At 37.2% G+C, this 24,505-nt stretch overlaps 1 protein-coding gene across 1 annotated transcript in view; it reads right to left on the bottom strand.

Annotated features, from left to right (window-relative positions):
• The window catches only part of COG5 (component of oligomeric golgi complex 5), a 282,487-nt gene that overhangs the window by 141,709 nt on the left and 116,273 nt on the right, over window positions 1-24,505 (bottom strand). The window contains exon 7 of the mRNA XM_005679133.3: window positions 18,730-18,860. Coding sequence (XP_005679190.2) covers window positions 18,730-18,860 — 131 coding nt within the window. The remainder of the gene's footprint in view (window positions 1-18,729; window positions 18,861-24,505) is intronic.

The raw sequence follows: 24,505 nt of genomic DNA, 5'->3' as shown, positions 1-24,505 counted from the left end.
ATAAATCACTTAACCATGTATGAAATTTTCCAACTTCATAAACTGTAATATAAAATGAGATAAAAGACAATATAATAAAGTAGATCTATTTCAGGAGTAGATCAAAACAGACTTCTACCTTTTCAAAAACATTTCAGAAGATGGCATTTTCTTATTAAACTAAAATTACTTCTGCTTTGGAAATGAATACATATAAGTTTTTTTCTTTCTTTTTCAACATCTCTGTAGCATTACATGGGAGGAAAAAAAAAAAAAACCCACAAGAACACAATCAGAAAAGAAGCAAAGTTGTTTAGGATCCCTAAAAAGCTTGCCAAAACAGGAACACTGTAACCAAAGTAACAGCTGGTGCTGAGCTAATGGAATGGAGAGATAGCAAGACTGCTGCAAAGATTGTGCCATAAAACAGCAAGCAACGTTCTTGTGTTAACTATAGATAATACAAGGTGACCTCTGTGAGCATAAATACAGTATTAAATCAAAAGTATGACAGGATTTTAAAAGCTTCATACAACTGAAATTAGAAATGGAAAAGGTGACAGAGTTTGATTTAATTGAAAACAAAATGCAAAAATCATATAAATGTTCAAGACCAGGATTCCACTCTGCAAGGATCAAATAATCCTTGTGCCAAAAAGACTAACCATCACCTTTTACTTTTTTCCCTAATGAACTAGCTCTATATCAGTTAACTTCTCTTTCTTTAGGTTTCATATAATTAATAGATGTCCTTAGTTACTCAGTAGTGTCTGACTCTTTGCGACCCCATGGACTGCAGCCTGCCAGGCTCTTCTGTCCATGGGGATTCTCCAGGCAAGAATACTGGAGTGGGTTGCCATGCCCTCCCCCAGGGGATCTTCCTAGCCCAGAGATCAGATAGAAGCCAAGTATCCTGCATTGCAGGCGGATTCTTTACTGTCTGAGCCACAGGTTTAATATATAAAAAAATACAATGAGCCGAGGGAAGGAAAAGGACAGGTAAAGAAAATAAAATTCCCTGCTGCTATTCAGTTTTGGTTATTAGTGTGGTTTCAGGACTACAGGATTTCCTCAAAGTTTCATTAGTAAGCCATTTCATGCTCAACTAAAATAAGACAAAAATAAGAACCCTCAGAATCACATTTAAAAGGGGGAGTGATGGAGAAAGGTGGGGAGGGAGGTGGGGAGGGAAATCATCTACATGTCCCCAATCTCTGAAAAACAGACTAATAGTGCAAAAAAAGCAAAAATTTTTCAATTTCAGTTCAAGCAAAAATTTAAAGAACAAGTATCTTCCACTATACAGAAAATCCTTACTGCTGAAAAAAAAAAAAACTTACTATTTTATTTTTTATAGCATAGAAAGGATACAAATCTAAGAATTTTTATCGCTAAGCAGATAACTTTTTAAACCACTCCCTCAGCAGAATACAAATTTAATAGAAGTAGGCTAGTTTTCAGGTAAATTTAATACAGTAAAAAGCACAGCAACTTAATTATGCACAGTAACTAAGGAACTCTAAAATCCAAATATTTTATTTCTCAAGAGTAGTGTTAATAAATTCACAACACTTCATACATAACAAGTATATAACAGGCCAAAATATTTATAGTAATTTATAATATCTCTGTACCCTAACATGATACATACATTGGATACTTTTTTGAAGCTATGTCTAAAACACTGAAGACTTAATGGAGCCCCAAGGGAGATTACAAGTATTGAAGGAAGGGAGAATCACATTAAATAATGCAATTTAAAGCAAGAATTATATTAACTACCTCAGTTGTGATCCAGAGCTTACCAGAGGCTTTTCTGATTCAGTAGCATGCAGTCCACTAATGCTTGATATGTACTTCTCAGCTAACCTAATATAATTATTTCAGAACCTGTTAACAATCAGCAGTCAACAGTGCATAACCCAAATGAAATTAAGAAACTAAGAAGAACGCTTAATAGTGCAGCATGATCTTATCAACCAAAAATCAACTTTATTCTAGCCCTTTCTGAGGAGCAGGGAAAAAGGACGGGGGGAAATGAGCGTAAAAAGAAAAAGGAGAAAAAAGAATGAAAGCGAACATGCACTGAAAGAGGAAAGTTCTGCAAGAAAGAACAACACAGAGAGAGCCTTAAAAACTGGAGAAGGTAAAAACGATCAATATACAAAAAATGGTCCTTTTAACTTTCAAATTTTTTTTATCAAATGAATCTGGAGAGCACAGGCCACACAAATTATAGCTTGGCATTAAGTAAAAGTTTTAAAGTGATGCCAGTACTCAGAATAATATTCTCATCACATTAGATAATAGATAATATTTCAAGGACACTAAAAATGTGTTCAATAATAAAATGAATTTTATAGGAAAACAAAAGCAATCATGAGACATTAATATTGCAAGCACCCAAATCTTACTTGAACACAAATTTTTAACTTAAATGTGCATTTCTGGCTTACTTTTAAATAAAGCAATACAATATAATAATTCTGGTCATTCCTTGTTTTACCAAATATATTTATGGCAGCCATTATTAGGTATTCCCTAAAAATTCTTTCCCTCCTCCTTTCTTGTCATTGAAACCTAATTTTCTCCATGGAAGTCAATGTGCACACGCTTCATGAGCAGCTTAAGCCAATGTTACAAATTTGTTCCTCTCTGTCAGGTTCTTGTCTTCATAGTCCTCCAGACACTTGGGGTGACTGTGAGACCTAACTGGTCAGTGAGACATAACAATATGTCTGCTGGGGCAATTTTGAAAAAGGATTCTGTAACATGTCTTTTGGCTGGCAGCTGACACTGCTCCATCTCCACACTGTGAACACAGACTAATGCCAGCAGTGTGACAACTATCTTGTGACCATGATATGACAAGCAAGGGGACACTAAGGAAGGCAGAATGGAGAGAACTGCATGCTTGTGAAGCAGCTGAAACAATGTTACCACCACCCACATCCAGACAAACCCTGTTTAAAACTCTGTTAGTCTAGCTTGTTGCTACAGTACTCTTAGTTTCATCCATCACCAAATTTTTTTTTCCATCACCAAATTGATGAAAACACAACACATAAAAACTTGTGAATCCATAACAATACTAAAAAAAAAAAGAGAGAACAAAATTATGTCCCATTTGCTACCAGGGAGGTGACTTAATAAATAAACTCCTTACTCTGTAAGTTGGTAATAAAAGTGCAAAATCTAAATATCTATCCATCATTTTAAAAAGGAACTGCAGTTCAAGGTAACCAACCTCCCTTTCAATTAGTAAGAAAAAATTCTTGTTTACAAAGAATCACAGCTAACAAGTACAAACTAATAATAAAAAACAGCAAATCACTCTTTCACAATATCTAATGAAAAAAAGATTTGGGCAAAAATCATCAATAGATATTAAGACCATTAGGAGAAAGACTTTGAATTAAATGTTCTCAAGATGCCAAAATACATTCAAATTCACAATGAAGTAATTCAATGGAAGGAAAAAATAATCTTTTCCAACAAAAGGTGCTCAAACAATTGTGTATCAGATGTTCAAGCTGGTTTTAGAAAAGGCAGAGGAATCAGAGATCAAACTGCCAACATCTGCTGGATCATCAAAAAAGCAAGAGTTCCAGAAAAACATTTATTTCTGATTTACTGACTATGCCAAAGCCTTTGACTGTGTGGATCACAATAAGCTGGGGAAAATTCTGAAAGAGATGGGAATACCAGACCACCTGACCTGCCTCTTGAGAAACCTATATGCAGGTCAGGAAGCAACAGTTAGAACTGGACATGGAACAACAGACTGGTTCCAAATAGGAAAAGGAGTACGTCAAGGTTGTATATTGTACCCTGCTTATCTAACTTACATGCAGAGTACATCATGAGAAATGCTGGGCTGGAAGAAGCACAAGCTGGAATCAAGATTCCCGGGAGAAATATCAATCACCTCAGATATGCAGATGACACCACCCTTATGGCAGAAAGTGAAGAACTAAAGAGCCTCTTGATGAAAGTGAAAGAGGAGAGTGAAAAAGTTGGCTTAAAGCTCAACATTCAGAAAACGAAGATCATGGCATCTGGTCCCATCACTTCATGGCAAATAGATGGGGAAACAGGGGAAACAGTGTCAGACTTTATTTTTTGGGCTCCAAAGTCACTGCAGATGGTGACTGCAGCCATGAAATTAAAAGACGCTTACTCCTTGGAAGGAAAGTTAGGACCAACCTAGACAGCATATTCAAAAGCAGAGACATGAGTTTGCCAACAAAGGTCCGTCTAGTCAAGGCTATGGTTTTTCCAGTGGTCATGTATGGATGCGAGAGTTGGACTGGGAAGAAAGCTGAGCGCCAAAGAATTGATGCTTTTGAACTGTGGTGTTGGAGAAGACTCTTGAGAGTCCCTTGGACTGCAAGGAGATCCAACCAGTCCATTCTAAAGGCAATCAGTCCTGGGTGTTCATTGGAAGGACTGATGCTAAAGCTGAAAATCCAATACTTTGGCCACCTCATGCAAAGAGCTGACTCACTGGAAAAGACCCTGATGCTGGGAGGAATTGGGAGCAGGAGGAGAAGGGGACAACAGAGGATGAGACGGCTGGATGGCATCACCAACTTGATAGACGTGAGTTTGGGAGAACTCCAGGAGTTGGTGATGGACAGGGAGGCCTGGCGTGCTGCAATTCATGGGGTTGCAAAGAGTCGGACACGACTAAGCAACTGAACTGAACTGATAAGAAAAAGATGAACCTTAAACAGTATACATAAAAATTAAAACATAAAATTATTAACTTCTAAAATAAAACACAGGAATAAAGCTTTCCAACATTAAGGTAGGCAAAATTTTCTTATATAACATGCAAATGAAAGCATGGGTAAACTAAAGAAATTTGCTCTTCATAAAAGATTACATCTTTTGGAAAAGAAATAAGTTAATAAAAGCCTGATCAAGTAGGCCTGATCAAGAAACAGGAAATAGCAACAAGGATATACTGTACACAATAGGGAAAAATAGCCATTATTTTACAATAAATTTAAATTGGGTATAATCTATAAAAATTCTGAACCACTGTGTTGTATGCCTGAAACCAATATAATATTATAAATCAACTACACTTTAATTTTTTTTTTTTTAATTTTAAAATCTTTAATTCTTACATGCATTCCCAAACATGAACCCCCCCTCCCACCTCCCTCCGTACAACATCTCTCTGGGTCATCCCCATGCACCAGCCCCAAGCAAGCTGCACCCTACGTCAGACATGGACTGGCGATTCAATTCTTACATGACAGTATACATGTTAGAATTCCCATTCTCCCAAATCATCCCACCCTCTCCCTCTCCCTCTGAGTCCAAAAGTCCGGTATACACATCTGTGTCTTTTTTCCTGTCTTGCATACAGGGTCGTCATTGCCATCTTCCTAAATTCCATATATATGTGTTAGTATACTGTATTGGTGTTTTTCTTTCTGGCTTACTTCACTCTGTATAATTGGCTCCAGTTTCATCCATCTCATCAGAACTGATTCAAATGAATTCTTTTCAATGGCTGAGTAATACTCCATTGTGTATATGTACCACAGCTTTCTTATCCATTCATCTGCTGATGGACATCGAGGTTGTTTCCATGTCCTGGCTATTATAAACAGTGCTGCGATGAACATTGGGGTACATGTGTCTCTTTCAATTCTGGTTTCCTCGGTGTGTATGCCCAGAAGTGGGATTGCTGGGTCATAAGGTAGTTCTATTTGCAATTTTTTAAGGAGTCTCCACACTGTTCTCCATAGTGGCTGTACTAGTTTGCATTCCCACCAACAGTGTAAGAGGGTTCCCTTTTCTCCACACCCTCTCCAGCATTTATTGCTTGCAGATTTTTGGATCGCAGCCATTCTGACTGGTGTGAAGTGGTACCTCATTGTGGTTTTGATTTGCATTTCTCTAATAATGAGTGATGGTGAGCATCTTTTCCTGTGTTTGTTAGCCATCCGTATGTCTTCTTTGGAGAAATGTCTATTTAGTTCTTTGGCCCATTTTTTGATTGGGTCGTTTATTTTTCTGGAATTGAGCTGCAGAAGTTGCTTGTATATTTTTGAGATTAGTTGTTTGTCAGTTGTTTCATTTGCTATTATTTTCTCCCATTCAGAAGGCTGTCTTTTCACCTTGCTTATATTTTCCTTTGTTGTACAGAAGCTTTTAATTTTAATTAGATCCCATTTGTTTATTTTTGCTTTTATTTCCAGAATTCTGGGAGGTGGATCATAGAGGATCCTGCTGTGATTTATGTCTGAGAGTGTTTTGCCTATGTTCTCCTCTAGGAGTTTTATAGTTTCTGATCTTACATTTAGATCTTTAATCCAAGAGAAAGTAGAAAAAGAAATTAAGGAAACAATTCCATTCACCATTGCAACGAAAAGAATAAAATACTTAGGAATATATCTACCTAAAGAAACTAAAGACCTATATATAGAAAACTATAAAATACTGATGAAAGAAATCAAAGAGGACACTAATAGATGGAGAAATATACCATGTTCATGGATCGGAAAAATCAATATAGTGAAAATGAGTATACTACCCAAAGCAATTTACAAATTCAATGCAATCCCTGTCAAGCTACCAGCCACATTTTTCACAGAACTAGAACAAATAATTTCAAGATTTGTATGGAAATACAAAAAACCTCGAATAGCCAAAGCAATCTTGAGAAAGAAGAATGGAACTGGAGGAATCAACTTGCCTGACTTCAGGCTCTACTACAAAGCCACAGTCATCAAGACAGTATGGTACTGGCACAAAGACAGACATATAGATCAATGGAACAAAATAGAAAGCCCAGAGATAAATCCACACACATATGGACACCTTATCTTTGACAAAGGAGGCAAGAATATACAATGGAGTAGAGACAATCTCTTTAACAAGCGGTGCTGGGAAAACTGGTCAACCACTTGTAAAAGAATGAAACTAGATCACTTTCTAACACCGTACACTTCAATTTTTAAAACATTTTTAAAAAGATACAACAGGGACTTCCCTGATGGTCCAGTGGTTAAGAATCTGCCTTGCAATGCGGGGGACATGAGCTCACTCTCTGGTCTGGGAACTAAGCCTTTAGGGTCTGCATATCTCAACTACTGAACCCAATGCACCCAAAATAAATAAATTTTTAAAAAAACAGGAGGAAGAAACAAGACACAATCCAAACTAAAAAAAAAATTTAAAATAAAAGATGATGTCAAGGGGAAAAACAAGGTGGCATTATTCTTAACAGCCCAAAACTGTAAGAATTACTCAGCAGTAAAAAGGAGTACTTTCACACGCAACAGTGGGAGAGAACTCTGGCTCAGTTGGTTAAAAATTCACCTGCAACACAGAAGATCTGGGTTTGATCCCTGCGTCGAGAGGATCCCCGTGGAGAAGGAAAGGGTAACCCACTCCAGTATTCCTGCCTGGGAAATCCCATGGACAGAGGAGTCTGGTGGGTTACAGTCCATGGGGTCACAAGAGTCAAACATGACTTAGCAACTAAACTACCATCACCATACATGCAACAACACAGATGAAGCTATATAAACATGCTAAGTGAAACAAGCTAGATACATAAGATGACCTACTGTGTGGTTCCATTTGTATGACACTTTTAGAAAATGGCAACTATGTAGAGAGAGAGAAAGCAAATCAGTGATTCCCTGGGTTTGGGGGCAGGAGGAAGAATTGACTACAAAGAGTCATGAGGGAACTATTTGGTGGTGACAGTAGCTTAAGGAAAAAAAAAAATCTGGACTGTGAAACAGTTGCACAAATGCAAAAATTTAGTAACTCATCAAACTATATGCTTAAGTATACAAATGTTATGAAATATAAATTATACCTTAATAACAATGCTAAAAGAAAAAAGGCAAGCCATAGAATAGGAGAAAATATTTACAGTTCACATGTATGACAAAAGACTGGTACCCAGAATACATTAAGAATTCTTACAAATCAGTAAGAAGACAATAAAGTCTTTAAATGTTAGGCAAATACCTTTCACTGTTAGACACTTGAAAAGTTGGCTACATCAGCAATTAAGAAAAGGCAAATTAAAACTTCAGTGATAATCTTATACTCCCATTAAGATGGCTAAAATTTAAAAGACTGCCAACATCAAATTTTGGTGACAATCTAGAGGAACAAAAATTCTAACCTACTTACATGGGGCTATAAACGATGGAACCACTTTGCAAACCTAGCAGTCTCTATAGAAAGTAAACATATCATTCCTTGCAAAAACCCAACCATTTTTTGCCTTAGACATTTACTCAAGGAAAAGGAAAAATGCTGACACAGAGACATGCACCTGACTGTACATGGCCACTTGTTTGCAGTAGCCCTGAACCAGAAATAACCCAATGCCTATTAGCAAGTGAATAGATAAATGTAACTTAGTTCAGTTCAGTTCAGTTGCTCAGTCGTGTCCGACTCTTTGCGACCCCATGAATTGCAGCACGCCAGGCCTCCCTGTCCATCACCATCTCCCGGAGGTCACTCAAACTCACATCCATCAAGTCAGTGATGCCATCCAGCCATCTCATCCTCTGTCGTCCCTTTCTCCTCCTGCTCCCAATTCCTCCCAGCATCAGAGTCTTTTCCAATGAGTCAACTCTTCGCATGAGGTGGCCAAAGTATTGGATTTTCAGCTTTAGCATCAGTCCTTCCAATGAACACCCAGGACTGATTGCCTTTAGAATGGACTGGTTGGATCTCCTTGCAGTCCAAGGGGCTCTCAAGAGTCTTCTCCAACACCACAGTTCAAAAGCATCAATTCTTTGGCGCTCAGCTTTCTTCCCAGTCCAACTCTCGCATCCATACATGATCACTGGAAAAACCATAGCCTTAACTAGATAGATGGACCTTTGTTGGCGAAGTAATGTCTCTGCTTTTGAATATGCTGTCTAGGTTGGTCCTAACTTTCCTTCCAAGGAGTAAGCGTCTTTTAATTTCATGGCTGCAATCACCATCTGCAGTGATTTTTGAGCCCCCCTAAAAATAAAATCTGACATTGTTTCCCCTGTTTCCCCATCTATTTCCCATGAAGTGATGGTACCAGATGCCATGATCTTAAATACAATGCAATTTTAATCAGCAACAAAAATAACACAAAACTACCAATATACACAACAGGAATCAATCTCAAAATAATAATACTGAATGGATAGAACCAGACACAAGAAAGAAGACACTGTATGCCTCCAATTATATAAAACTATAGACAATGCAAATTAATCCACAGTGATGCAAAATGGTTATCTGGTTCTGGTTCTTTGTAGTTTCCAAACTACAAAATAAAAACTTCAGTATTTACTACTCTAATAAAAAGTCAGCATAAGACTGTTTAAATTGAGTAAAATAAAATAGAGTTATCCAAGTACAAAAATTCTGAATTTCTGAAGAATAGACAATTACACATAAAGAGTGATTACCAAATTTTAAGCAAAGAGTAGCGACAGAACTCTGTATGAAATACAATAAAAATTCACGCAGTTATTGAAAAAAATTATTCACAGTTCAGTGAACTGAAAAACTATGGAAAGCAGTAACACCAAAAGACCTTAAGGCTGAAAGCAGTTAGTTAGATGTGAATCTACACTGCAAAATAGCAATAAAATAACAAAGCAACCAATGTTACTGTGGGTTGTTCATGATGAGAGATTATACCCAAGAATAAGAAAAGAACATGACTGAAAAATATAAAAACAAGAAAAATACTACTACTTTATATCTGGCATAAAACAAAAACAGAGAAATACCATGTGATAATTAAAATATTGTAAAAGAGGAAACAGAGCTGGAAGAAAGGATGTAAGGACAGAACATGATAAAGCACCCAGCATGAAGATAATACAATCATTTAAAGCAGGGATCAGCACACACTTAGGGTCCTTAAAGGGCAAGACAGTAAATAGTCATGTTTTGGCGGCCACACAGGCCAAATGTGGTCGCTGCTATATATTGTTCTTTCATTTTTTTCCCCAACCATACAAAAATGTAAGAACAATTAGCACTTGACAATACAAAGACGGTAGTTTCACCAACCCTTGATTTAGAAAGTTAAGAGTTCAAGTTAGTGCCCACTCAAATTTAAGGATAAAATAGCAAATATACACTAAACAAGATTTATTAAGCTTTAGGGAAAACATTTAGATGCTCAGTTTAAAACCTAAGGAGAGCTTACAGTGATAGGAGCAAACAGATGAGAGTGGGTGGCAAATCATCCATTGTGGCTGGTAAAATAAAGAAAATAAATGAAATCTTTGGATCTGTGTAACTTGAAGAGCTCTTACTGTACTTATCTTTTATATATTTTTAAATTTGATATATAATTAACATATTATATTAGTCTCACATATATAACATAATTTGATACCTGTATATATTGCAAAATGATTACCACAATAAGTCTAGTTAACATGTTACCATAAATCGTTACAAAAATGCTTTTTCTTGTGGTGAGAAAGATCTCACCACAAGATCTCACCATTTAAGATCTTAACAACTTTCAAATATACAACATAGTATTAACCATAGGGCCATGCTGTATATTATATCCTCATGACTTGTTTATTTTATAACTAGAAGATTTTGGCCCCCTTCACCCATCTCGCCTGTTCCCTCAAATTGTTTATTGGGTGTCAAGAAAAATGCTTCACACATTTTTGAAAAATTACTGGAACTTTATATTTAGTAAAGACCAAAAACACTGGGACCAAATATACAAAAGGAGCTCCTGTAAATTTAAATAATGAGATCTATTCTAGAATTCATGTGACCAGCCAGGAAAACCAGCAACTAACAGTAGGAAAGCTAGCCCTCTTAAAGCAGGTATTCAACTTAACTCAACTGACACTGAGTCAACTATGGTGTTTGTTGGGCACGCAGAGAAGAAAAGGATCATTAAAAACAAAAATCTGTTGCAAACTGAACTCCCATAACTAATTACGAAAGTAATCAATGAGTTCAACTTTGCCAAAAAGTTCCTTTTGTAGCTTAGAAAAATGCTTAACCTCCATAAACGTTCAACACACTACATCTGAATTGGTACCCTCTCTGTGCTAGAAGGGGCTTCCTTGGTAACCAGCTGGTAAAGAATCCACCTTCAATACAGCAGACTCTGGCTCGATTCCTGAGTTGGGAAGATCCTCTGGAGAAGGGATAGGCTACCCACTCCAGCCTTCTTGGGATTCTCTGGTGGCTCAGATGGTAAAGAATCTGCTTGCAATATGGGAGACGTGGGTTTGATCCCTGGGTTGGGAAGAGCCCCTGGAGAAGGGGATGACAGCCCACTTTAGTACTCTTGCCTAGAGAATTCCATGGACAGAGGACCCTGGCAGGCTGCAGTCCATGGAGTCACACAGAGTTGGACACAACTGAAGTGACTAGGCAGCAGCAACAGCTGTGCTGGAAACAATTCAGAATCTTTTAACAATGTAAGTTAAAAGGGTTCGTAACGTCACTGTCAGTTACTGGATGCTATGCAGACATTTATTTAGTGAACTTCAATTCCACACTGTCCTCTGAGATTTTGTCTGGATCGTGCTGTCATGGTACTTTTAGCTGACCACTGATAAGCACCAGTACTTTGTGTGGACCTGACCAAGAAACCTTTCTGACTCAGGGAAAAGGCAGACTGTGGATGTTTACCTCCTAGTACTGGCAACAATGACCACAGGGGAGACTCCAGCCTGGCATAGACTGAGAGACTCTCTTCCTGATAATCTTAAAGATAAGTAAGCACATGATCCCCTTCCACCCTAGAACCTCTAGAAAGCCCTGTACTTGTTTACCAGAAAAGCTTGTAATTCACAAGCTAAAGCCATCTTTCTAATTAAAATGTCATCATTTCACTGTGGGGGCCTGGTATCTATGGTGATGTAGGAACTCATCCAGATCAAAATCGCTGTCACCTATTTTGAAAGCTAGTTACAGCTTGAGGTAATGGAGTCTGATGCAATCCTGAAAATACCATAAGGTTCTCTTCTTCTTTGTCTGGCTTCTTTCAACGGAAGATTTTCAGGATCAGTAAAAAAGAGAAACAGGAGTCAAGGAGGATCTGCAGATGGTCGTTTACCTAGCCCCAGATCTGGAACAAAAACTGCCTGTCAAATTGAAGAATGTTCTTTCTTATGTGGTGATAACGGTATGCTTCACCAGAAGAAGTACTCTGGGTCATCCATCCTAAACAATGCAGAAAGAATGTGGCAGTGGTATCACCACGAATCTTTTCCATACAGAAATAGTGTGAGTTTGTGAGGTCACCAGTTTACTTATTTTTGTACTATAAGAAGAAAACACAGTTCCTTAGTATCTAAATAATTATTTAGTTTATGTCTTCCAAGACAAACATTTTATAATACTATAGTAGAGACTTTGTAACACTACAAAGCTATAAAAATCTACAAATGAATAAAGAACAATTAAGCAATTAACTAGGGAAAAACAGTAATGATCAAAAAGAGGTTACCTGCATTTATTTTAAAAATTTTGGTTTCAGAAAAAGAATGCTACAAAAATAAATTACCCTAACTTTCTTTTAGTAAATTTAAGTTTTACAGTTAATTGATATTAAAAATGATGGCCACCAACTATATACTCAGTTAAAGAAGATAACTAACTTTCCTGAGGAATCAAATTAATGTCAGAAGTTGATTATTAAATGCAAGTAACGACACATGTTTCCTGAACACCTTGATTCAGGTTATGAGCCCATAAACTAAGTAACAGTTCAGGTATGCAGTATTACATCAATATTAAAATGCGGTAGTTATCAGTCTATGTTTGTAATAAATATTAAAAATAAATTTAACTATTTCAATGATTTCTTATAAATGGGAAAATATATTTTGAGAATCCAATATATATAACCTGCAGCTTCTGTTTCAATGGGAAGTAGAAAGAGTGTTCCAGGCATAAAAAGAACTCGAAATCCCTAGTGGAGAAAGGAAAATGCACATGTGGAAAACTAAAGAAAGCTTGCGAGACTGAAAAACAGAGAATACAGAGGAGAGTGGCATAAAAGGAGTATAATTAAATGCTGATGAGAAGAAATAGAGTAAAAAAGAACGAAGACATGAGAGACAGAAATACGAAGGAGATAGGTTTCCCAAGAAAACGGGATCCAAAAAATGGGATATAGAGAGGCATCTCTGTGAAGTAGATGGGGTGAGAGGGGAAGGTTGACGGAAAGTGGAGAGTCTAAAACAGTCGTTCTAGAAAATGGAAAAAAGAGAGTTGGCCAGAGAAAAACAAAAATTCTGAGGAGTTGGTTTAGATTAGTCATTCCATGGAGGATTCCCAAAGAAACTTTGACACTATAAAAATTACTGTTTTTATATAAATTGCTTCACAAATTGTCAGATGATTTAAAATGTAATTATTTAACATAATTAGAATAAACTGCTTGGTCCTACTGAAGAAAGAGGAAAAGCAGTGACCCCAGACCATGACTCTACTACTTGATAGCTGACTCATCTTGCAGTTAATTTCCTAACCTTTCCAGGCCTTTGTTTCCTTAACTTAAAAAGTGGATAATTATATCTTCCTCACATAATTGTTACTGTGGTTGAGATAACAAATGTAAAGTGACTAACACAAAGCCTGGCAGAGAAGGAACATTCAATAAAGGTTAGTTTCACCCTGAATTCCTATACTGCCTGCTGGGACAGCTATAGGACATCTCTGACGTGCTGCTTTCTAAAAGGAAAAGGAAAGAGGCTCCAAAACACAAGCACTTTCTGCTAAGACATCCTGGTTCCTGAGAACATTATCTCAGGGACACTGTTACTGATAAGGGTATAATCTCATCCTGCTAAGCCAGAAACCTGACTGTGTGAAAATAACCCAAAGGACCCAGGTCTGAGGGAAACAGACACACATGACTAAATTCAGACATAAATAATGCTATAAATACAAATATCAATTTACACATGAGGAATGTCGTAAACAGAGAAGGCAATGGCAACCCACTCCAGTGTTCTTGCCTGGAAAATCCCATGGATGGAGAAGCCTGGTAGGCTACAGTCCATGGGGTCACTAAGAGTCGGACACGACTGAGTAACTTCACTTTCACGCATTGGAGAAGGCAATGGCAACCCACTCCAGTGTTCTTGCCTGGAGAATCCCAGGGATGGGGCAGCCTGGTGGGCTGCCGTCTATGGGGTCACACAGAGTCGGACACAACTGAAGCGACTTAGCGGTGGCAGCTGCGGCAATGTTGTAAAAATTGTGAAATGAACCAGAATGCTAATACTGGCAAGACAGTACATTTTCTCCCGTTAGGAAAATTATGGAGAAGGCCAAACTATACTCAGAAGGTTACTTTGTATCTATGGAATTTAACAAGAAAAATGAATTTTAAAATATTAATGGTTAATGTCAGCAAACTATAATTGGTGGCTCAGATGGTAAAGAACCTGCTTGCTATGCAGGAGACCTGGGTCTGATCCCTAGGTCGGGAAGATCCCCTGGAAGAGGGCATGGCAACCCACTCCAATATTCTTGCCTGGAGAATCCCATGGACAAAGGAGCCTGGAGGGCTATAGTCCACGGGGCTGCAAAGAGTCGGACATGACTGAGAGACTAAGCACAGCATAGCCTTAACAAAGAGACAATGTTCCCATCCACTAAGCAGAACCTATTTCCCTTCAAATCACACTGAAACACAACAAAATTATAATTCTTTAGTTCCATGCAGATCATTCCACATCTACCCAGGTAGATGTACAACATTTAAAAATTTTTTCTTCTTTATCCTCATAATTTCATTGATTAGATATAGCTAACTGGCTAAACAACAATACTTACCCACTTAACTAATCTTTTGGTTAACTTCATAAATCTGCATATATAACACTACCAATATTTAAGGAATATTAATTTCTTAAAAGTTGATCAGTTTAATTTCAATGTGATTTAAAAACTGAAGCAAAGTCATATTTGACAATTATTAAAATGGACATAAAGTAACAACATACATAAAATAGAGTTTGCTTAGGAACTACTATCCTAGAAAATATTTTCCCATTTTAAACATATGAGAATGTAATAAAACAAATTAGCCTTTAAATGATAATCATTTCCCCCATCTCTATTAAAAAACAGTATTTGAGTTCTACAAACTGTAATACTATTTCCTTTCTACCATTTTGGTTTTCATTTCCATGACTCTAAAATATAGTAAAATATTAAGAATTGCATAAATCAAAGACATGCATGAAGTGAAGTGAAGTAGCTCAGTTGTGTCCGACTCTTTGCGACCCCATAGACTGTAGCCTATCAGGCTCCTCCATCCATGGGATTTTCCAGGCAAGAGTGCTGGAGTGGATTGCCATTTCCTTCTCCAGGGGATCTTCCCAACCCAGGAATCGAACCCGGGTCTCCCGCATTGCAAGCAGTCTCGATTTACCCTCTAAGCCACCAGGGAAGACGCAAAGACATGCATACATATACATATATACATAGCAATAAAAACTTCACAGGTAAAACATGTTAAACAGTACATATAAACAAAGGTTTAATCTCTGATGTAGTGATATTAGGAACATTAGAGGAACACAAAAATTCTGTGACACTGCCCTCTCTGAAATGTTAATTACTTCCTTTCTTGTAACTAAATGACTGGGTCAGCACCAATTTTCTATAGAAATATTCATGTTAATTCAAAACTGACTCGGAATTCCTTGAATATTTCTTTAAGAATGTGGTATCCACTCTTATTTGATGTAGACAAGTATTTTTCAACAATATGAGCATTTTATCTTCATAGTGAGACCAAGAGTTAACACATAATTGGTGACAGATAAAACTTAACTCGAGGTTAGAAGTTAGAATCAAAGTTATCTGTGGGAAAGGAGAGAGTAGTGATTGTGAGTGAGAGCGAAGAGACACCAGGAGTGCTGATAATGTCCCATATCTTGACCTGTGTTTTGATTTCACAAGTGTGCTAACTTTGAAGTATTTCATTCTATATGCATGTCTATGATTTGTTCACTTTTCATTATATATATATGATAATCAACTTTAAAAGTTCATTTAAACATAACTGACATTCAGTTATTTATAACTACAACAGCTAAGAATCAGAAATCAAATATTTCCTGATTTACAGACTGAAGAACTGAGTATAAAATTATTTCCTTCCAATACAAATGCACTAAATTAAACTTTTGTGCATTTGTATTTTGTGTAAAATAAAATAAAAGTTTTATTTTTCAAAATAAAATTTTTGCTTTAAAGAATATGAATTAAAAATTTGGGTCCAGTACAAATGGAGCAACTATCTGGGTGCAATGCAAATATAGAACTGAGATTTATATTTAATTTCCTGATTCTATTACATCAATACCATTAGGCTCTTCTAATTCAGAAAATTAAGCATCAGGAAAATGGTATCTTAGGAGAAATCTTGAGAAATTTCTAAAAAAATTTATGGCACCATGATTATTAAGAGTGACGAATGCCGGGAGCCACCACGGGAGATCCCACCCATGACAAAGGTCATGCGGAGAAGATCTGACGGGCAAAGGCGGGTCAGAATTCAAGGGACTCCCTGGACCAGCTCAAGCACCTACCCTAAAACCAGAATCTGTCCGTCTTACTATTCTGTGCCTTTCACCAGCTCTCCTGACATTAACAGGGTGCTATCCCCGACCACCTTTCTCTGAAAAAATCAACTTAGGGCTCTAGCTAATAAGTCTCCTGGACATGAGAGGAATATTTCAAATCAAACGCCCTCTGTTAGCATTCTAGCTTGTCTGACAGGTTTATCCAGACTCTTGCAGCTACGCATATGATTATTCACAGCCTCCCAACTGTGAGAGGCATGGGAAGCCTAAAACATAGAGCCTTTCAAAGAGTTAAAAACTATTACCACTGAGCGACTTCACTTTCACTTTTCACTTTCATGCACTGGAGAAGGAAATGGCAACCCACTCCAGTGTTCTTGCCTGGAGAATCCCAGGGACGGGGGAGCCTGCTGGGCTGCCTTCTATGGGGTCGCACAGAGTCGGACACGACTGAAGCGACTTAGCAGCAGCAGAGTACTGCTAGTGTAAGATTTCATTATTGGGCCAATGCTTGTTGGTAAGTTCCCATATCTCTTATCCACTGTGCACCTGGGAGTGCATTAGTTAGCATAGTTGGAATGTAAGAAAACAAATGTAGCCTTGAAATTAACCACATCAGACCTTTGAGTTAACTGGTTCTTTCTTGTAACTCACTGCACCTTTGCTCCATGAGAAATGTAACTCTGTTTAGCATTTTCTGAGGCTGACATAGACTAGAAATATAAAGAAAAAACACTTTGAGGGAAAATAATTTTTCTGGTTGAGCAGCCTTTATCAAAAGAGGGTCATAAATGTTCACAGGCCTCCAAGGCCAGAAGATAATGTACACAACATCGTTTGTGGGAAACGTATGCAGAAAAAAATCCTGGTTTCGATCGTGGCAAAACTGCTGGAATGTTTGGGCTGACTCTGTATGACCTTGCACCTTTCATTTCTTTCTATGTACAAATTAAGGTATAAAAGTCCCGTTTGAAAATAAAGTTATGGGCCTCGCTCGAAGAAGCTGGGTCACCCCGTGTCCTTTTTTTTTTTCTTTCTCTCCCTTACTCTCTTTTTCAGGCTGATCCCTTGGAGCATAGCGGCTCTCTGCGTTTACTTATCTGCCGGGGTTTCTAAGACCTGAACGGGAAGACGTTCTGCATCTTCACTCCCTCGGGAGACCGGGAGGGTACCTTCGGCCTCCGAGAAAAGAGCAAGCTCCTTGTCTCGGGGCTTTATTGGCTCTCTGTGTAAACAAAGGAACATCAGCCTCTTTCTCTCCTCTATTCCTCTCTCATTCATTCATTCATTCGCCAACGCCATTTCTCCTGAGGGTTCCCCTGGATCCTGTGGGGGCTGGACCTCGGCAGACAAACTAAACCGTTTACTAGATGTATGACCTTTGACCAATTATTAAGCTTTCAGTTTCCCCATTTATAAAATGGAAATAGCAATAATACCATCCTAACTGGGTCGTTGAAAAGCTTAAATGAGTACCAGTGACTTGGACAAAGGGAGCCTACTCAACATCTATTAACCATCTATCTACATATACATATGATATTTAAAATATGTGAAGAAGGCTGAGAGCCGAAGAATTGATGCTTTTGAACTGTGGTGTTGGAGAAGACTCTTGAGAGTCCCTTGGACTGCAAGGAGATCCAACCAGTCCATTCTGAAGGAGATCAGCCCTGGGATTTCTTTGGAAGGACTGATGCTAAAGCTGAAGCTCCAGTACTTTGGCCACCTCATGCGAAGAGTTGACTCACTGGAAAAGACTCTGATGCTGGGAGGGATTGGGGGCAGGAGGAGAAGGGGACGACAGAGGATGAGATGGCTGGATGGCATCACGGACTCGATGGAAGTGAGTCTGAGTGAACTCCGGGAGATGGTGATGGACAGGGAGGCCTGGCATGCTGCAATTCATGGGGTCGCAAAGAGTCGGACACGACTGAGCGACTGAACTGAACTGAACTGAATAATACACATTAGAAATCTTAGAATCTATTTTAAGTATAATTAAATAAACGTATTTTTTTAATTTTTCTTGTACTTACATTATGCCTACTCTCAAATTAAAATCATAGACATAGTTCCTTAGTAATAGGAACATACATTATTTTAAACACATAATCAAATGTTCATCTATATTATGACATTTTTCACATTAAAAAAGTAATATTATTTTTATTACCTGAGTCTCCACACCCTGCTCCAGTAGGCGCTTAGCTTGATTTTCCACTTCAAGTCGAGCTCTTGCAACAAAAAGTAGATCATTTTCTATCACTTCTATTCCAGAAAGGTCTATTCCTTGAGAAAGATAATCTATTTAAAAAAATACACACATTTAAATGTTTCAATACTGAATGAATATAAAGGTATCAAAACATCATGTCTAACTTCTGCAAAATCTTGAAAACTTGCTGTTGAACACTATTCCCTTTCAAAATCTGTATTTTAAGAAACAGAATTACCCAAACATTCCCTACCTAATGAGAACTTTACTCTGGAGGAAAATATTTCAAACATTATAGATTTGATAAAGCAAGAAATGAATTATGATTATTAGAAATTCAAAGTAATGTCAACAGGTTACCAAAAAACTGTGCCAAATTACTATAAATAAATATCCTGATGAACTTTGAAATTTCTCAAGTTGCATGACAGGGAATGGCTACCCACTCCAGTTTTTTGCCTGGAGAATTCCTTGGACAGAGGTGGGCTACAGTCCATGGGGTCACAAACAGTTGGACACAACTGGACAACTAACACTTTTCACTTTCATTCTAAGTTTAATAAATTTTAACAAAAAAGTAACAAGTAAAAGTTTTAAAATGCATAAAATGTGCTAAAATGCCAAATTTTGAAATATGAGACCACTACTCACACTTAACAATTAAACCTTAATAAGTGTGGAATAGAAAGCCAGAACTACCTTTCTAGCCACTTAATACTAATACCTGTTGAATCATTTTATGTACCAAGAATATATGTGAGAAAATGAAAGTGATCTCTTGGATTTAACATATTTATCCTCTCTTTAGTAAGAAAATGATAAGACTAGTAATTTTAGCAGAAAAGAAACGATATTACTCAACTCCATGTTTACTTAAATTGAGAAAATCTAATTTAATAGACTAAAGAAAAAGAGATTCAACTGAATGACCTGACATAGGTATCAAAACATGAATAAGACTTTTATTTAATATAGTTTGGGTCCTATCCATAGCAATCAGAGAAGAAAAATAAAAGGAATCCAAATTGGAAAGGAAGAAGTAAAAATGTCACTGTCTGCCAGTGACATGATACTATACATAGAAACCCTAAAGATGCTACCAGAAAACTACAAGAGGTTATCAATGATTTGGTAATGTTTCAGGATACAAAATTAACATACAAAAATCTGTATTAACCAATGATGAACTATCAAAAGAGGAAATAAGGAAACAATCCCATTTACCACGGTACAAAAAAGAATAAAATAGCTAGGAATAAATCTACCTAAGGACGCAAAAGATCTAAACTCCAAAAGCTGTAAGATGTTCGTAAAATAAATTGAAGACAATACAAACAAATGGAAAGATATACCATATCCTTAAATTGGAAAAATCAATACTGTTAAAGAAACTATACTACCCAAGGCAATCTACAGGTTCAATGCAATCTCTATGAAATCACCAATGGCATTTTTCACAGAACTAAAACAAAAAAGTTTTTATTTTGTATGGAAACACAGAAAACCCTGAATACCAAACAAGCTTAAGAAAGAGGAATGGAGCTGGAGGAATCATTCTCTCTGACTTCAGACTATACTACAAGGTCATAGCAACTGAAACAGTTTATGTATGTATGCCTGCTCATTCGTGTTTGATGCTTGCAACCCCATGGACTGTAGCCCACCAGGCTCCCCTATCCATGGAATTGTCCAGGCAATAATACTGGAGGCGGTTGCTATTTCCTTCTCTAGGGGATCTTCCCAACCTAGGGAGCAAACCCTTGTCTCTTGTGTCACCTGCATTGGCAGGAGAACTCTTGACCATTGAGCCACCTGGGAGTCCAGTATAGTACCGGTATAAAACAGACACATAGATCAGTAGAACAGGATAGGTAGCCCAGAAATAAAACCACGCGCTTATGGTCAATTACCCTACAACAAGAAAGAAAAATGTGTGAGAAAAGATAGTCCCTTCAATAAGTGATGCTGGGGAAACTGGACAGTTACATGAAATCAGAACATTCGCTAACATATTTGAAAATAAACTAAAAATGGCTTAAAGACCTAAATGTAAGACACGACAACGTAAAACTTCTAGGAGAGGACACAAGAAAGATGTTCTTTGACATAAATCATAGCAATAGTTTCCTAGATCAGTCTCCCAAGGCAAAATAAATAGAAGCAAAAATAAACAAAAGGGATCTAATCAAAGTTACAAGCTTTGTCCAGAAAAGGGACCATCAATAAATGAAAAGACAACCTACAGACCAGGAGAAAATATTTGGAAACAATAACCAACAAGGTATTAATATCCAGCATACATAAACAGCTCAAATAAATCTGTACTGTAAAAACATGCAAACCAATCAAAAAATTGACAGAATACCTAAATTGATGTTTTTCTAAAGAAGACATACAGATGGCCAACAAGCACATGAAAAGATTCTTCAACATTCACTAATTATTAGAGAAATGGAAATCAAAACACAATGAGGTACTTTCTGCTGGTTAGTCATTCTTACTCATCTTGCTCCACTTCCATTTATGGAATCTATGACTTCCTTAGTGACCAGTATTATCTCCTTCCACAAAGCCTCCTCTGCAACACAAATCCCCTCTAAGAGTTCAAAATTCTTACTGCTTCTTCTTTTATTAGCATCCTCCTCTGTTTAAAAGAAAACAAACGAAGAGAAATTATAGTTTGCTAAATAACTCAGCTATGCATTCCTGAAAGATGATGCTGTCTAAGTGCTGCACTCAATATGCCAGAAAATTGGAAAATTCAGCAGTGGGCACAGGACTGGAAAAGGTCAGTTTTCATTCCAATTCCAAAGAAAGGCAATGCCGAAGAATGCTCAAACTACCACACAATTGCACTTATCTCACACGCTAGTAATGCTCAAAATTCTCCAAGCCAGGCTTCAGCAATACATGAACCATGAACTTCCAGATGTTCAAGCTGGTTTTAGAAAAGGCAGAGAAACCAGAGATCAAATTGCCAACATCCGCTTGATCATGGAAAAAGCAAGAGAGTTCCAGAAAAATATCTATTTCTGCTTTATTGACTATGCCAAAGCCTTTGACTGTGTGGATCACAATAAACTGTGGAAAATTCTGAAAGAGATGGGAATACCAGACCACCTGACCTGCCTCTTGAGAAACCTCTATGCAGGTCAGGAAGCAACAGATAGAACTAGACATGGAACAACAGACTGGTTCCAACTAGGAAAAGGAGTACGCCAAGGCTGTATACTGTCACCCTGCTTATTTAACTTCTATGCAGAGTACATCATGAGAAATGCTGGCCTGGAAGAAGCACAAGCTAGAAGTAAGATTGCCGGGAGAAATATCAATAACCTCAGATATGCAGATGACACCACCCTTATGGCAGAAAGTGAAGAGGAACTAAAGAGCCTCTTGATGAAGGTGAAAGAGGAGAGTGAAAAAGTTGGCTTCAAGCTAAACATTCAGAAAACGAAGATCATGGCATCTGGTCCCATCACTTCATGGGAAATAGATGGGAAACAGTGGAAACAGTGTCAGACTTTATCTTTCTGGGCTCCAAAATCACTGTAGATGGTGACTGCAGCCATGAAATTAAAAGACGCTTACTCCTTGGAAGGAAAGTTATGACCAACCTAGATAGCATATTCAAAAGCAGAGACATTACTTTGCCAACAAAGGTCCATTTAGTCCAGGCTATGGTTTTTCCAGTGATCGTGTATGGATGCGAGAGTTGGACTGTGAAGAAAGCTGAGCGCCAAAGAATTGATGCATTTGAAGGGTGGTGTTGGAGAATACTCTTGTGAGTCCCTTGGACTGTAAGGAGATCCAACCAGTCCATTCTAAAGGAGATTAGCCCTGGGTGTTCTTTGGAAGAAATGATGCTAAAGCTGAAACTCCAGTACTTTGGCCACCTCATGCGAAGAGCTGACTCATTGGAGAAGACTCTGATGCTGGGAGGAATTGGGAGCAGGAGGAAAAGGGGACGACAGAGGATGAGATGGCTGGATGGCATCACGAACTCGATGGACGTGAGTTTGACTGAACTCCGGGAGATGATGACGGACAGGGAGGCCTGGTGTGCTGAGATTCACGGGGTCGCAGAGAGTCGGACACAACTGAGCAACTGAACTGAACTGATACATTTACTGTTCTTAATAATGTTAGCACTCCATTATTTATTTTGGATAAAAGAGATGAGGGAAGAGTACACATGTGAGGTTTGGATTGTGCTGGAAGCTGGAAGCAATAAAGGAAGCTAAATTTTCATGTTTCAAAGTGCGAAGTCAAAGAAGATAAAAATTAAGAAGTGGAAATACAGGCAGATGATTCAGAGCTATAGAGGTAAATACCAAAAAATCAGCAAAAATGCTGAAAATGGAGGCCTCCAGGGAAAAGTAAAAGGGCAGAAACAAGACAAGTGATTGCTATTTTTAATGATAAATTTTATAGAACTATTTGAGTATATTACACATGCATAACTTTCATAACAAATAAAACAAGGGAAGAGTACATGGTAAGTCAAGAAAAACAGAACTTTAAAAAAGATGGCTAGTTAATAAAAAATTTGTATCCTCTAATTAATGATTTTTTTCTAAAATAAGTAATATTTAAAAAGAAGGAAAAGTGAATAATTTAGACCGAAAGATATTTTCTACTATGTTAACTGCAACAATAAATATATACATCCATATATGTGCACATGCATGTATATATGTGTGTATATATACACGTGTATGCGTGTATATATACATATAAAAAGAAACATTGTAAATGAGATAAAATCACTCTGGAAATCAACCTGGATAATCTAATAAGATTCCATATGAATAACCCATTGCTAAAATATACCATTACTAAGTTCATTCCACATAACTCAGAGAAATTCTTAGATTTGTACATTGGAAGACATGCACAAGAATGTTTGTAACAGCACTGTAAAAAACAAAAAAAATTATATATAACTGAAATGGAAATAATGTATATATACTGAGATAAGGTGTATAACTGAAATCAACTGGAGAACAAACAAAAACATTCCTTCAAATTACTACTACAGAAGAGTAAAACCAATGACAAGTATACACATCAATGTGTCTCTCAATAACATAATATTAAGGAAGAAGAAAACATTTTAGAAGAATACACACAGCCAGAGGTAATTTATAGTAAAACATGTATGAATAAACAATATACTATATACACATACAAACAACATTTAGAAAAGTTATAGAGATAGGCAATACAACATGCTTATAATATTCTAAAACAAACTTGTTAGGTAGTATTTGTATTTTGTACCTGTTAAGTGTTTTTTGCATTTTTGCATTTTTCTATTGAATATTAAAATACATGAGCCAATGGCACAGATTACAGTACAATAAACAAGAACTTACAAGAGTTATAACTGTATTTCATGTGTTCAAACAGAAAAGACTAAACACATTAGTAAAAACACGGTAATAAAGTAAGGCACAAATTGAACTTCTAGAGATTAAGTTCAAATTCTAAAAGGGATTAATGGCATATGAGACACTGCAAGAAAAACAGTATATACTGTCTCATGAAGAAGAGTTTGATGCCAGAATACTTAACTGATAACTGAATAAAGGGTTTCGTTTTCCTTTAAAAATATCGTGCTCTTGAAAGAATTTTTGAAAATCAGGAAACTAGGGGTAATTATATAACCCTAGAACACAGAGGTCACAACTGCCAAGTAGATTATTGGAATATACATGAATATGTCTGAGAA

Source organism: Capra hircus, chromosome 4, assembly GCF_001704415.2.
Source record: "Capra hircus breed San Clemente chromosome 4, ASM170441v1, whole genome shotgun sequence".
NCBI lineage: Eukaryota > Metazoa > Chordata > Mammalia > Artiodactyla > Bovidae > Capra > Capra hircus.
Note: the sequence above shows the minus strand (reverse complement) of the source record. Positions and strands in the feature narration are given on the sequence as shown.